This window comes from Centropristis striata, chromosome 9, assembly GCF_030273125.1.
Source record: "Centropristis striata isolate RG_2023a ecotype Rhode Island chromosome 9, C.striata_1.0, whole genome shotgun sequence".
NCBI classification, from domain to species: Eukaryota; Metazoa; Chordata; class Actinopteri; order Perciformes; family Serranidae; genus Centropristis; species Centropristis striata.
Window position 1 is genome coordinate 11,831,902 of NC_081525.1, and position 16,451 is coordinate 11,848,352.

At 39.5% G+C, this 16,451-nt stretch overlaps 1 protein-coding gene across 1 annotated transcript in view; it reads right to left on the reverse strand.

Moving 5' to 3' along the window:
- Positions 1 to 14,225, reverse strand: part of LOC131977833 (scavenger receptor cysteine-rich type 1 protein M130-like) — a 34,112-nt gene extending 19,887 nt beyond the window's left edge. Inside the window, exons 1-12 of the mRNA XM_059341275.1 lie at positions 14,183 to 14,225; positions 9,286 to 9,318; positions 8,891 to 9,169; positions 7,859 to 8,173; positions 7,478 to 7,765; positions 6,900 to 7,214; positions 6,519 to 6,806; positions 5,281 to 5,595; positions 4,894 to 5,187; positions 4,277 to 4,606; positions 3,842 to 3,924; positions 3,619 to 3,734 (exon numbers count right to left, since the gene is read on the reverse strand). Coding sequence (XP_059197258.1) covers positions 3,619 to 3,734; positions 3,842 to 3,924; positions 4,277 to 4,606; positions 4,894 to 5,187; positions 5,281 to 5,595; positions 6,519 to 6,806; positions 6,900 to 7,214; positions 7,478 to 7,765; positions 7,859 to 8,173; positions 8,891 to 9,169; positions 9,286 to 9,318; positions 14,183 to 14,225 — 2,699 coding nt within the window. The remainder of the gene's footprint in view (positions 1 to 3,618; positions 3,735 to 3,841; positions 3,925 to 4,276; positions 4,607 to 4,893; positions 5,188 to 5,280; positions 5,596 to 6,518; positions 6,807 to 6,899; positions 7,215 to 7,477; positions 7,766 to 7,858; positions 8,174 to 8,890; positions 9,170 to 9,285; positions 9,319 to 14,182) is intronic.
- Positions 14,226 to 16,451: the final 2,226 nt, after the last annotated feature.

Sequence of the window (16,451 nt, forward strand, 5' to 3'; positions counted from 1 at the left end):
TTCGTGATAGTCTAATGGTATTCATGTTTGCACAAACACACGTACACTATACTATTCTCCCTTTTTCACTTACACACAGTTATGGAACAAAGTCACTGACATACATGTGCACAACTTGCATGCAATTCCCAAATCCAGAAAGTGATAAAGTTCACAGCTCTCCACCAGGTGATTTAGTCATACCTTGCTTGATAAACACGCCCCGTAGTGTTTATTGATTTCTTTTGGATTGCTAGTATGTAACCTAAGCTTAAAGAAGGCTACACCTAGGTCACTAAAAGACAGCAAATCTAGAAATGGAAAAGAAAAAGAAAAAGAAATGGAAATGTCCAGGAGGAACTGTCAATGCTCCAGGACATGACTGAGGGAGAATCTTACGGGGGAGAGATGTTGACAGTGATTGACCTGTCACGTTCACCTGATGCCTGCTGACAGTGTGTGAACAGTGCAGCATGAAAGTCTGGATTATGATTTGTTTTTCCTTATGTGTGTGTGTGTGTGTGTGTGTGTGTGTGTGTGTGTGTGTGTGTGTGTGTGTCATGCACAAAAGAGAGGAAGCACCAGTTCCGTCATTTGCTCATGACAACTTAACTGAAGCCAAAAGAGAGAATAGAAAAGAAAAAGGGCTTTTTCTGTGTGAAAAAACTGCATAAAAATATTCTAGTCATCATTCTGCCATAGTCTGGAGAACACACACACACACACACACACACACTGAGAAGGTGTTTCCATATAGTAAGACTTGAAAGGATGAAGATTTTACACGTTGACGTCAAGGTTATGGAAAATATCTCTCTTCTTGATTAGACAACGTTTCTTTAACATACATCACTAAAGAAGGTCATCTTCTGTTTTGTTTTGTTCTTACTAATTTCTGGCTATTTAGAGGAAACCTAAAGTCAACGATCAGGTCACAGGTCATAAACAGGTCTTGTACTAAATGTAAACTTTTTCCCAACCAAGAGAAAAACGTCTCCAAACAAATTCTTCTGAATCACTTAAAATCATCTTATTCACAGATTCATAGTTTATTAAAGCGGTTTTATTTCCTTTGAACAAAGTAGACAATAGTGATAGATTTATTTCAGTGATCATCATCATTTCATATCTCTGTTTATTACAGCTCCAATCAGATTATATTTAATGCATTTCTCTGTGCAGTACAAGTAAGTGTGTTTTCATTTTCATTGTCATGAAAAAAAAAATGTTATTGCCTTTAATTGGTTTTGAGTAGACGCATAATAAACATCTAATTGTTAAACATTTTACAATATCTATGATCTCTGAAGGCTCCCTCTACAGGTGTTCTCAAATTATTATTCAGATTTCTTGCTAAGTCATGAGGGTTTTTAGTTTTAACAAACAAACAAATTCAATCATATTTAAGAATTCCTTCATTATGAAACAGCAAAATATCCCAAAGTAAAAAATGTATCACAATTCTAGATCACAGAAACAAGTCAAATCCTACATTTTTAAAGCAAAAATCTTTAATTTAAAAGTAAACAGATTCTTAATGCAAAATGACGTAAAATTCATATGAAAGAAGCAACGTCCTTAATACAGAAAAGCTATATAATTGTAATACTTTTAATGTACTTAAAGGGAAAATTTGCAGCCTTATCTCAATCTGTCGAATTCAGGTATGAATGCCAAATTAAAGTTCAGATTCATATTATAGTTTCACTTCTCTTCTTCTGTTGATTGGCACGTGTCCGCACTTTCTATCTCTCTTAGTCTCTGGCATTATTCTACTTGTAGAAAAAATGCCTGCAGCTCTTGCTGATCTCTGTGTTGCAGTTGTGCAGCTGCAAAACCTGTTGCTCTTCCGGATCTAAAATACATAATTTGACATGACAGCAATAGTTGAGATTAAAGAACTGTTACATGCACGGCTACTACAGCTTTGGTAGCTGTCAACCAAGACCAGCAGGGTGACTTCTGTCACTTAACAATTGCACCACTCATCTGGTGATGGCAGCATGCTTTCTTACACTGCGACTAGATTGTTTGGACGAATTTAACTCTAATTTAGCTGCCGGCTAGTCAACTAACTAGCTCAGGTTGCCACGTTGAAAACACTGATATGTCATTAATTCAGATCGACCATCGTCAGCCCTGATTAGACATCCACATCGAAGGTTGCGAATTTTCCCTTTCAGTAAAAAAAACAACAAAACAATAAAAATTCTTAACTACAGAAATTGCAAAAAGTTTTTATGCAATTAGAAAATCCCTTAAGAAAATTGATATGATAAGAATCAAGCAAAATCATTGTTTTTTTGTATATATATATATATATATATATATAAAATCAAATACCATCATTAGAAAATTAAGTAAAATGCTGAAGTACAAAATTAAGCAATATTTTTCTCTGAAATAAGTAAATTCCTTATTACAAAATAAAGGATAAACTTCAAAAACACTTCAAACACTTCTAAAATTAAGTGTATTTCTTCACTACAAAAATCAGTAAAATCTGGAGAAATCAGCATAAATTGGCTAAAAGCACATTCTACATCATTGCAATTTTTTGTACCACTAACAAACACCAAATATCACCAAAGTTAAATCCCACACTGAGTGTTGGTCATACAGAATTGAGACCAGTATGTCAATTTGATTTATTTGTAGGTGTGTGACAATACTCTCAGCTCACGAGATGAGATGAAACACGATATTGGGTTCAAGAGAACGAGACGAGACGAGATTTTAAGAAAACTACAATGACAAAATATATGATTAGCCCAACAGACTTTTATTTAACCGAGTTGCACATGCATTTTGAAATGTTTACTTGAAACTAAAACTAAAATTCATAAAAGTTAAAATAAGATAAATAAAAAAATAAAATCCCCCGGAGGGATTAATGAAACTCCAGAGGTGAAGTATGCTAATCGCTTAGGGACAGTTTCGACCATGATCACATACATGACAGATTGAACACAGGAGACGCAACTGTGGCCGTCATCGCTAACTGAACAACATCAGCAGCTGATCAAAACAAAGCAGCATGGCTAATTATCATAAACATAGCAATCTTGAATTAACCAGCATTGCTAACTGTGAAAAGAGTGTCCGATGCTTGTTGTAAACAAACAGAGATCGCTAAGTGAACACCTCCTGCAGCAGCAGCAGCACATACACACTATACTGTTACAGAGCTAACTGTTAGCCGGCTCTGTGCCTGCAGCTGGGAGAGACTGCTACAGGAAGACTGTGCCGCTTCGATTCGTTCTTAACGAGCCACCGGCCCCCGCGACCTCATTCTGGCTGCTTGCTGCCTTCTACACGTCAGGATATCATTGTTCTGGATAACTTTACAGTTCAGTCCAATGGAAACCACCAACTGTCACTGTGACAGAGTAGGGTACGTACTGGAAACACTACTGTCATAGGCAAACTCATGAAAATGTGCATTGATAAAGACCAGTGTATATTGAATAGTGGCATTAGAATGTGTGAGAAGCCACCAAATTTGGGCTTTTATGGGAAAAAAAGTCTCTGGACCCCTCTAACCAGTTATTTTACCCAACTGGCTGTCTACTCCACATCGTATAAGTGGATAAGATTGATTCATTTTACTTAAAAAGGTGAGCTGTTTGGAGGAGCTACTCTGCTCCCTGAGCTCCTTCCTCTTCAGTTGGCCCTCCTTCAGCAACACGAACACTCAGGTTATAATAATCCAGCTTTGTGTTCTCCTGTCTGCCCAGCTTCTGCCCCCTCCTGGTCTGGAGAGACATGACAGCACACAGATGTAACCTTCTGTTCTTTTCAGTTCAAAAACAACTGTATGCTTCCTTTCACTCACTGGTTTTAAAAAGAAGTGTGTCAGTACCTTGAAGTAGAAGTAAAGGGCGGTGTTGGCCAACAGCAGAGTCAGCGGCAGGACGATCACTCTGATGATAAAAGGTCTTGGATCTGATCAAACACATGGACAATCATCACATCACACAGTGAGATAGTGGGTGAGAACATTTGGTTATTCAGGATAACTCTGGTTCTCTGAGTGACGTGTCTGAGCCCGCTGCCCTTCTTGCTTCTGTCCGGTGAAGGAACATGAATGTGGCGAGTTAGGGACTCAGGGCTGCTATGACAGATGTGATGGCAGCAAGGTTTTTGTGATTGGTCACATCAGAAGGTCCTTCTCACGCAGCTCTCAGACAACCAGAGTTATCCTGGTCACCAAACATGCTCTGTCCTACAGTTCATTGTTGCTGTTTGTAATTTATACACTTCGTAGAAGTTTGGTTATTGTAATCAGTCAACTTACCTAAGACAGAGACAGAGAGCTGACGGCTCTCAGAGGACATGCTATGAGAAACAAAATGGACTTGATAAACACAGCTGTAGCTTCCTTGGTGGACGGGCTTTGCAGCAGGAAACAGGAAATGGGCGGAGTTATTGACAACTGGCTGGGTGTAGTTGTGTGCTGAGTAGGAGGAGGCGAAGGAGAGCTGGAAGGAGCCTCCTGGGTACTGTGGCTGGATGGAACAGCTGACAGTGAAGTCAGAGCCCATGGACACCCTAAGTCCCTGATGCTGGGCCTCAGAGACCCCATCCATTGAGGAGGATGCAGAGATGTTGGGCTGAAGCAGCATGTCTGGAAAGACAGAAAGAAAAAGATGTGATGTCACATGACTGACTATCACAGACAGACAGATGGTCATGTTCCTCCAGGTGTGTCCTGTCAGGTGAAGATCAGCAATCTATGGAGAATTCAAAGTTTGCAGAAACAAGTCCACCTTCTACACGTCAGGATATCATTGTTCCGGATAACTTTATAGTTCAGTCCAATGGAAACCACAGAGAGTCATTGTGACAGTGTAAGGAACGTACTGGAAACTCAACTGTCATAGATATCAGAGACGATGATACTAATGGGTGTACCTGAGCAGGTGAGGTTCCAGGTGACGGGACCAAAATGTGGTTTTACACACTCCCTCAGAAAAGATCCAAAAGGAGTGCAGGCATGGCTAATACTCCAAATTGATCTGAACGAGGAATCTTTCTTCTGTCCTACAGAAACCACAGAGCCACAGCCCATCGCTCTGCAGACATCAGCTGCTATCTCCAGCATTGAGTAATGGGTCATGCAGTCTTCTCCCACTGGTCTCCACGCTCCCTGTTCCACCTCCAGTGTTCCTGCACAGCGACTGTCTCCTCCCACCAACCTGACAGGCTCTGGAAAGGAACAAGAAAGTCATCAGTAGAAGAATAAAGTGAGTTTCATCAGAATACAAATGAACTAAATCAAAGCTGCAGCTCCTCTTCCACCTGAGCAGGTGAGTTCAACAGCTCTGCCAGCTGAGCAGGTGTTTCTATCTGAGCCTGAGCTTCTACAGTCCAGGAGAGCAGACTCATCTTCTCCACACTGGAACTCTTTGGTCCACTTTGGAGCCTTCTCTTCTCCAAAGAGTGCCCCCTGGAGGACTGAAGGAGCCCCACAACCAAGCTGCCTGCAGACCACCTCTGCATCCTGCTGGTCAAAGTCATCTTCACACACTGAGGACCAGCTCTGGTTAGACTGGTCAAACTTCACCTCCAGTCTGCCTGAGCACAGACTTTTCCCATCCACCAGCCTGACAGAGTCTGGAGAGATGAGAGAAGATAAAGAAAGAGGGATAAAAGACACCAGCCATCAAATAAAGAGATTTCATCAAACAGCAATTCAGTGATTTGAACGGGAATCTGCACAATTTTTCTATCCTAGCTTTTTGTTTGAGATTTGTAACCAAGAAAAAAAATATCTTTTTAAAATGATCCCTAAAGCTAAATCGTTAAAAAAAAAAAGAAAAACATTCCTGATTTTCATGTGCTTTTTCATATATGTATTTATTTTGCAATATAGTTAGACCAGTTTGCAGTAATAAAATTATAGCGAAGAACATAAAGAATGTAAAGACTTTTTAATTGTAAAATTGTAAAATACTTTTAAAAGAATAGCCTTTCTTATTATTGCAAACCAAAAAAAGAAAGGAATATTGCTTCTGTCTAGTAAAAATTTCCACATGTTGAAATATCCCTCTCGTGTCTGCGCATTAAGTTCAGGAAATACTTTGTTGGTGAAGTGATGTGTGTGAGGGGGCATGACAGCACTGCCCAGGTAATAAAATAATTTGCTAAAATCTGTCATCCTCCTTGATTGCATTGAAATGCAGTTTTGGTGCTTTAGTTGTGGATTCTGTTTGAATCTTCATGGAGAGGCTGTTTAATGCTGCAGGGAGAAGGAGTTGTTCTTTCCTACACAGTTGTCTCCTCCTCCGTGTCAATAGAAAGTGGCGTGATGTCTTCGTAAATGCGTCATCATATTGGAAGTATTACCACGAGCATAAGTCACACATTTTGAACAGTGTTTCTCTGTATATATCTTGGTGCATTCAGCACCAGATGTATTAGGCAGCTGCTAAACAGACAGTCTGCTGCTATTCTAACTAATGAATGTGTGTGTGTATGTGTGTCGACCTTGGTACATTACTGTCAGTGACTATGTCATAGATCATCCTGGATCTCACCTGAGCAGGTGAGATTCAAGATTAATGGAGCTGAACTTGGTGTTACACACTCCCTCAGAGCAGATTCAGGCAGAAAACAGCCAGAATCGATCCTCCAAACCGATCTGAGTGAAGACTCCTCTCTCTGTCCTACAGAAAGTGCAGAGCCACAGTCTAACACTTTGCAGACAGCAGCTGCTATCTTCAGGGTCCAGTCAGGGTTATTGTCACCCACTGGTCTCCACTCTCCCTGTTTCACCTCCAGTGTTCCTGCACAGCGACTGTCTCCTCCCACCAACCTGACAGGCTCTGAACAGAAACAAGAGAGTCATCAGTTAAAGAATAAAGTGAGTTTAATTAGGACACAATTGAAGCAACTCAAAGCTGCAGCTCCTCTTTTACCTGAGCAGGTGAGTTCAACAGCTCTGCCAGGTGAGCAGGTGTTTCTATCTGAGCCTGAGCTTCTACAGTCCAGGAGAGAGGACTCATCTCCTTCACACTGGAACTCTTTGGTCCACTTTGGAGCCTCCACTTCTCTATAGAGCGTCCCCTGGAGGACTGAAGGAGCCCCACAGCCAAGCTCCCTGCAGACCACCTCTGCATCCTGCTGGTCAAAGTCATGTTCACACACTGAGGACCAGCTCTGGTTAGACTGGTCAGACTTCACCTCCAGTCTGCCTGAGCACAGACTGGTCCCATTCACCAGCCTGACAGAGTCTGGGGAGATGAGAGAAGATAAAGAGAGAGAGATAAAAGACACCAGACACTAAATAAAAAGATGTCATCAAATAAAAATTCAGTGATTCAAACAGAACACATCTTTCTCACAGACTGCAGCAATATAACATCATATTTACATTAATTCAACACCTTTTGTGCTGTGGCAGCTGCTCATTAGACAGTCTGATAATATTCTTGCTGGGGCATGTTTCTGTCAACCTGGTACATTACTATCATAGATGATGTCATAGATTGCTTACCAGAGCAGGTGACACCCAAACTGTACGAAGGGGAAGATGATGTTACACACTCCCTCAGAGCAGATCCAGACTCAAGACAGGAAGACCTGATCATCCAAGTTGATATGTCTGAGGAGTCCTCTCTCCTTCCTAAAGATACCACAGAGCCACAGCCTATCTCTTTGCAGACAATATCTGTTATCATCAAGTCAGGGCCAGGGTTATCGTAAAACGCTGGTTTCCACTCTCCCTGTTTTACCTCCAGTGTTCCTGAACAGCGACTCTCTCCTCCAACCAACCTGACAGGCTCTGAACAGAAACAAGAGAGTCATCAGTAGAAGAATAAAGTGAGTTTCATCAGAACACAAATGAAGCTAATCAAAGATGCAGCTCCTCTTTTACCTGAGCAGGTGAGTTCAACAGCTCTGCCAGGTGAGCAGGTGTTTCTATCTGAGCCTGAGCTTCTACAGTCCAGGAGAGAGGACTCATCTCCTCCACACTGGAACTCTTTGGTCCACTTTGGAGCCTCCACGTCTCCAAAGAGCACCCCCTGGAGGACTGAAGGAGCCTCACAGCCAAGCTCCCTGCAGACCACCTCTGCATCCTGCTGGTCAAAGTCAACTTCACACACTGAGGACCAGCTCTGGTTGGACTGGTCAGACTTCACCTCCAGTCTGCCTGAGCACAGACTGGTCCCATCCACCAGCCTGACAGAGTCTGGAGAGATGAGAGAAGATAAAGAGAGAGAGATAAAAGACACCAGGCACTAAAAAAAGATGTAATCAAAAAACAATTCAGTGATTCAAACTCGACTTCGCACAATTCAAACACAAGTTCACAATAAACAACATAACTCATCTTTATAACACCAGACTACAGCAATTTAACATCATATTTACATTTAATATTTTCAAATAATTATTTTCCATTTTTGAACACTTTCAATTTTTTTTCCAACAATAGCACAACAACCTGTAGAGTTTGTTAGGTATGTGAAATATTTCTGTAAGACTGTGGCAAGTGCAAGTGCAGAGTGTTAAACCAGGGCAGAAGTCATGTAGTGTGAACTGCACATTATGGTGGCAATCAAAGAATCCGATTACGGAAACCAGTGGCTAAGAAAGCTGTCAAGCCAGTCCTTTCAGGTTGGTTGGTGGATGGTTTCTGAAGCAGACGACGTTTCTAAATCTTGTTCGTTCAGATCCTGATTTACTGTGTGGGACACTTAAGGTTTGGCTGGTATATTTCCTGCTTAAAGTAAATATAGTCATCAAAACCTTTACTATTGGTCTACCATGGGTGTCATGTGACTGAAATGACATAAAATATTTTTCAATTTAGAAAAATATAACAAAGTCAAAATTGCAAAAAGTGTCCCACATTATATTACATTTACATCTACATTAATTCACTATATGTGAGTAATGAGCTTACCTGAGCAGTTGAGATTCAAGATGGTGGAGGAAAACTCAGTGTGTACACACTCCCTCAGAGCAGATCCAGACTCAACACAGCGATAGCTGATAAACCACACAGATCTTAATGAGGTCTGTCTTCCTCCTACCACAACAGGGGGGCCACAGTCTAGCTCTTTGCAGACAAAAGCTGCTGTCTTCAGGGTCCAGAAAGATAATTCCACCGGTCTCCATTCTCCCTGTTTCACCTCAAGTGTTCCTGCACAGCGACTGTCTCCTCCCACCAACCTGACAGACTCTGGACAGAAACAAGAGAGTCAGCAATAAAACAACCAAGTTTAATTAAGAAAAGTTTAAACTAAAATTTGACTGCTGATTCTTCTGTAATCACTTCTCTTTTCTTTCTCCATTTACCTGTTGGGATGTCCTTTCCTTCAGCCTGGAGTCCTGGAGAAATACACACATGTTTAATAGAAATCCACAAATATGTTTTTAAAATATTTTCAATTTTCATCCAAATCACTTTGATGTTATTACATTTACATGAACCAGCATTTACAAACTAGTTTTCATGTGTAACCTTCACATACATGTTTTATGGGATTTTTTTTAAATTGAGTTTTATGCAGGCAATCAAATGACTCCTTCCAGTCCAGCCAGTCACTTAAGTATATATTTGAGGGTATGATTTTATTTGATCACATGGCATTATAACTGCGAGTAATACAGGTCTGAAAAAAATTGTACAGAATGTGCAAAAAGTAATATAATATAAAGAATATGTGCAGTGTACGGAGAAGATATTTCAAAAGATGTATATTGATGTACGTAACAACAGATGTGAAGATGTTAATGTGTGTAGTGACCATGTCGCTTGGGGGAGCTGAAAGGAAGGTTCTCGGTAAACTAAAACAAAAATAGCTGAGTGATTTGTGTGACACCATTGTTCAATCACTGTAGAGTAATGTGTGTTAACGTTCATTACTCTATATCAGTGGTTCTCAACATTTTTGAGTCACAACCCCGAATTTAACATGCATGTTGTCCGCCAACCCCACCCTTTTCTTTGCAGCCATCGCTCCATTTTTCCAGCATCAGTTATAGGTGGCTGCTAGCAAACTGCAGCTGCGGTAAAGCAATAACACTCGAGTATTTTTTCTTTTTATTTGTTTATTTTTTCCGCTGTGCTCACTGAACAGCATCTCATGCGCACAGTTCTGATCATACGAACTCATACGACACATTTTGGACAAATAATGAAGCAGACAACAACTAAAACTCTGAAATTATGTAATTTAATATTAACTTAATATTATTTATATATTTTTCCAAAATGACCTGGCAACCAACAGAAATCATCTCACGACCCCAATTAGGGTAGGGACCCCAAGGTTGAGAATGGCTGCTCTACATTATTTGACCTTTTTTTGAGGGGGTCATTTTTGGACATCGCAAAACATCGTGTCTTTCTGTAATTTATGGCCATATTATGCTGTAATATGTATCAACAAACCATAATTGACACATTTTAAGCATTTTAAAATTTGATCTGTTTTGACAAAAATCTACTTATTCCTGCTTTTTGACATTGCATTGCATTACATGGTGTTTTTTTCTGTAATTTATGGCCATATTAGTCTCTAATATGTATCAACAGACTATAATGGGCCCATTTCTAACAGTTTTAAGCATTTTAAATTTGACCATTTTACCATTTTTGGACATCCCATAATATGATGTTTTTCTGTCATATTTGGACATATAATGCTCTAATATGTCTTAACAGACTATAATTGGGCCATTTCTAGCATTTTAAGGAACTTTGAAATTTGACAATTTTGACACAAATTGACATATTATAGTATGACTCTTTTTTGTGAGGGTCATTTTTGGAAATCCCATAATATGGTGTTTTTCTTGTAGTTTCTGGCCATATTATGCTCCAATATGTATCAACAGACTATAATTGGGCTATTTCTAGCATTTTTAGGCATTTTGAAATCTGATCGTTTTTGACAAAAATGGACACACTAACCACAAAAAGACACAAACCCCACACGCTGAATAAGCAAAAACAAAGCGGAGCCATTTCCTTATCCCCGCTGCTTGGGATTGTTGCTTGGGTGACTTCAAAGATACACAAAAAACCTCAAGGACATACAAAATGAACGCAAACACAAAACTGTGGTAGAATTGTGGGATTAATTAGGGCCTCGGGGCAATCGCACTGAGCACTGGTCCCATACAGCAATAGCTGTAGGGGCGAAGCCCCGAGAACCACTGTTATACTGTGGATTTCTTCTTCTTCCTCTTTTGGACGCATTTTCGTCCCGCTACTAGTCCTACAACTTGAAGTGTTGCAGGACAAATAATATATCAAAACGTGCAGTTTGATCAGGATCGGTGTGCTATTACTTTTCTCTACAGAATACGATTTTTTTGCAACGTAAGTCGCAAAAAACTGCCCAAAATTTTGCATTGAAATGAAAGGGACGACCGACAAAAAATCAGCGAAAAAGAACAATAATTGGAGATTGTTAAACGTCTACTTCTCCGGCATAATTTCACCTAGAGACTCCATTTGAACTTTAAACAGTAGAAACAAGTCTTGTGTATCGGTGGATTAATCCACATTTCGATAGGTCATATAGTTTTTTATCAATCCCTGTTCAATGACCATGATCATTTTTGGAGAAATTCTGAGATTATAATGGGTGTGTATTGCATGGAATGTTCGTGTCACAGTGTGTGACATCATCGCCAGAGTGTAGAGGGAGAGAGTAAATTGTCAAAAAATAAATGTGAAAACTGCGCTCCAGGCCGCAAATTCCACTCTACAGAGATAATCTATACATAGAAACGTAGTAAAATTTGTCTTCTCACTCACAATCCTCTGGTAAAGCTGTCAGAGTTATAGTTTGGGCGTAGGACGCACAGATGTGCCACCAACATGCACCAACAGCCTCAATGGCTCCCATATTAAAAACGCAGGAAGATTTCGGAAAAAGGGAAATGTAACAGTTTCACAGAATAGTTCGCTCTAACAAAGCTATTTTTTTCATTTTTCTTAAAAAAAACGTTGCGATTTTCACTACACACACACACACACACACACACACACACACACACACACACACACACACATTTTGAGGTTAAAGGGCATAGTTTGAAATCTCTGAAGAATCTCATCATCTCATCATAGTGTACACATACCGGCAGTAGCCCCCGTGGCCCTTTCAGAATTTCCCCAGAGGAAATTTTCTAGTTAAATTATATTGCATATTATACATTGACCTTTACTCTAGTTAAACTGAAGAATTCAATGTTTGTTCCCTGCTTGGTCTAAACAGGGCCAGCCAAGGCTGACTGTGTTAGGTGATCAATGTTTAGTCTAAACACCTCTCTGTTTCTGAGAAATGCTTTTGCATTAAATACAATGCCAGGGGAAACATCCTCAGAAATGACTCTGACATCAGAGACAGCTGTCTTCATTTTCCTTGATCAAGTTAATTCATCAAGTATTTCACTGTAAGCCATTGGAGTCTCCTGGTTGTTATTGTCTCTGAGTCAAGCATCAGCCATTTCCACAACAAAAAACATCACAAACAAATAACCACAGCAAAATGTCAAAAGAAAACACAAAGCAAACAGATTGTGACAATATGACTACAAAGACACACAACCGAACAAATCCACAAGGAGGTGCAAAAATGCACACAAAGGTCACCAAAGTATCACAAGGATACAGGCAATTACCACTAAAATACACACAACTGTTAAGGCTCTGGTTGACCAAATGAATAAAAAGGTACAAAATCACCACACAGGAATGTATAAGTAAATAAAAAAAATAAATAAGACAATGCAAAACAAACACAAAGAGAAACAAACACCATAAGGCAAAGCATAATGACCACAAAGAGACACAAACCCTCCCAAAAGTGATGTAAAACTACTACAAAGTAGGGGTGGGTAGAAATATCGATTCATCAATGCATTGCAATATATTTTTTCCCAATTCAATATCGATTCATTAAATCCTCTGAATCGATTCAATCTCCTGGCCAGTGGGGGCGCTGTGAACTTTTGTAGTCTAACTGTGCACAATGTCATCAGCTGAAAGCAGCATGGCTAATTATCAGAGTCTCCGGAGATCATAAACATAGTGATTGTGAATTAACAACATCGCTAACTCTGCACAGAGTGTCTGGTGCTTGTTGTAACAGAGATCGCTAAGTGAACACCTCCTGCAGCAGCAGCACATACACACTGTACTGCTACAGAGCTAACTGTAGCTAACTGCCACTAACGGCGGTTCTTCTTAACGAGCCGGCCTGCGGCTCGTTAAGAAGAGTAAGAAGAAGGCGCTGGATTTGTCTCCAGTCCTTTTCTTGAAAAATACTCGCTAAATTTAGCAACAAAGTCGCTAAATTGGGAACCCTGCTTTGCTAGCTTATACAAATGGCGTGTGTTGTTGCTATGAATTATAACATGGCTGTTCATATGGGCATGAAAATAAATAATTATTTTAAAATAATCAACAGGTACTCTGATTAATTATTTGTGTAATTCTACTTGTTATTGAATCGATATTTAAGCATTTAAATCAATATCGAATCGTTATAGAATCAAATTGTGACCTAAAGAATCGAAATTTAATCGAATCCAAAAGTTCTTAACAATACCCAGCCCTACTACAAAGATGCACAAAATACACAAAATTGACAAACAAAATAAAAGTCCATAACAAAGTCATATTTTTCTATTTGCTTTTTCCTTCTTTTGACCTTTGATTTCGGTGTATGTATATTATGTGTAGTGTGGTGTAATGTGTGGAGATGATGTGTGTGGGTCATGTTGGCGTGTGGAGGACGGAAGCTGCCAAAGTTAAATAGATAAATAAGTAAATGTCCCCATTAATAAAATGAATGCCTAAAATTAGATTAGAAATACATGTAGACATTAACAAAATTAATTAATTAATTCATTCATTCATTAATAAAACATTTGTGCCATCAAAATGAGTGAGAAGTCTAATGGTAAGTGCTTATAGTTTAGCTCCTGGAAGTAATAATCTCATGGAAAGAAAACCCAGCAACACTCCAGCAGAACCCTGAGCTCCAGCGACTGGTTTACTTCAATTGACCTGAAGGACGCATATATTCACATCCCTATTTATCCTTTCATTTAAAACATGGTAAAATTGTCAATCAATTCTGTGTTACACATTTAGTCTTACTACAGTCCAACCCATTACCCAGAGAGTTAAAGGTTCAAAACAAACACAAATAACTAACATCATCTTTCCTACCGGAGCTCCACAGCAACAGCAGCAGCACCAACAGGTGATCCATGTCCAGACAAAACGTCTCTCTGCCCGTCCGTCTGCTCTCTGCTCTGATCATCAAGTGCTGTCCTCAGTGTAAAGAGGAGGAGCTTTACTGGAGTATTTTTAATATCTACACTTCTCTGAACTGCATTTCTTTTGTTAAACTTATCAATTTTAACTTGTTGAGAAGTTGCTGACATAAAATACTTGTTTCTGAATGGAGACTGAGGGAAATCTGCAATCTACCGTGATGACTTTTCTACTTTGAAAGTGTTTCATGGTGTAGAGTTGCTATTTAGCAATGATGACAGATAAATAATACTTGTGACTTTTCTAAAATACAGATCTGCCTGTTGAATAAAAATGGTTTTCCTCTTTACAGACATGCTCACCTAATCTCATGCATTTTTGTCATGCAGTAAAATATGTTGTTTTGGCCTATTGAATTCAAATATTTCTGCATTTAAAATGTATTATACACGAAAAAAATAAAAATAAAAAGCAGGCAGTAGAGACTCAGGGAGCTGGCTGGCCTGAGGAATATTGATCAGGGGAAGACACGAGGGCAGAGCACATGAAAGGGTTCACAATTACCACACAGGAATGTTTAAGCAAATTAAGAAAAAACATAAGTAAATGCAAAACAAACACAAAGAGAAACATAAACACCACGAGGCAACGCAAAATGACCACAAAGAGACACACAAAAAGCCCACAAACTGATGTAAAGCTATTACAATGACGCAAAAAATACACAAAATTGACAACCAAGATAAAAGTCCAAAACAAAGTCCATTTTCTCTTGTTTTTCTGTGATGTGATGTATGGAGGTTCTTTGTGATGTATCTGTGGAGATGATGTGATGTGTGTGTGTGGGTCATGTTGGTGTGTGGAGGACGGAAGCTGACAAAGTTAAATAGATGAAGAAGTAAATGACTCCATTAATAAAATTAAGTGTACAATAAAATTATATTACAAATAAATGTAGGCATAAATGTAGGCTGCTGCCATGGAGCAGAGATCTGTTATTTCAGGCCGGCAGCCAGATATCCTATTTTTTTATTTATTTTGGCAGCATGCATCCTCCATTGAGCAGTTTGATCTCTGATTTAACCCTTGTAATGTCCTCCTGATTGCTGTACACCTTTTATCCTCTGGGGTCAAAAATGTCCCCGCCTGGTTTGACTGTTATTTAAAGCATATAGTGTAAATTGTCAATCAATTCTGTGTTACACATTTAGTCTTACTGCAGTCCAACCCATTACCCAGAGAGTTAAAGGTTCAATACAAACACAATTAAATAATTAACATCATCTTTCCTACCGGAGCTCCACAGCAACAGCAGCAGCACCAACAGGTGATCCATGTCCAGACAGAACGTCTCTCTGCCCGTCCGTCTGCTCTCTGCTCTGATCATCAAGTGCTGTCCTCAGTGTAAAGAGGAGGAGCTTTACTGGAATATTTGTTAATATCTACACTTCTCTGAACTTCATTTCTGTGAAACTTATCAATTTTAACTTATTGAGAAGCTGCTGACAGATTCAGATATAGATTGTAGGGCTGTGGTTAATGGTAACATGATATCAGTGCAGGCTGGGATGTTCCTATCAGATTAATGCAGCGAACATCACCAGAGTCATGATGCTGATGTGTAAAAAATCTGTATTTATTATGTATTTACGCTCTTTCAGGTCTGTCTGCAAGACGACAGAAAAAGTACTTTTAAAAAACTTGTTTTCTGAATGGAGATTGAGGGAAATCTGCACTCTACGTGATGACTTTTCTACTTTGAAAGTGTTTCATGTTGCTATTTAGCAACATGAAACACTTCAGTTGTTGCTATTTAGCAACGATGACAGTCAAATAAAACTTGTGGCTTTTCTAAAATACAGATCTGCCAGTTGAATGAAAATGGGTTTCGTCTTTACGGACATGCCTAATCTCATGCATTTTTGTCATGCTGTAAAATGTGTTGTTTTGGCCTATTGAATTCAAATATTTCTGCATAATAAATAGTCCGTCAGTTGCATGAATTGAATGTGACTGGAAAACCTCCTCCTACTTTCCTTGATCTATTGCAAGGAGAGTAGAAAGACGAGAAGACACATTCAGCTGAGCTACACCACATACACAGTTTAACCTGAGCTGTGATGTTGGAGGGTTACAGCAGACGGGGCCAGAAATAAAAGGACGGTTTCCACCCAGGTACTCATGGGGTGCGCCTGGCCTGACAGGTCAGTCTTTTTTCCAA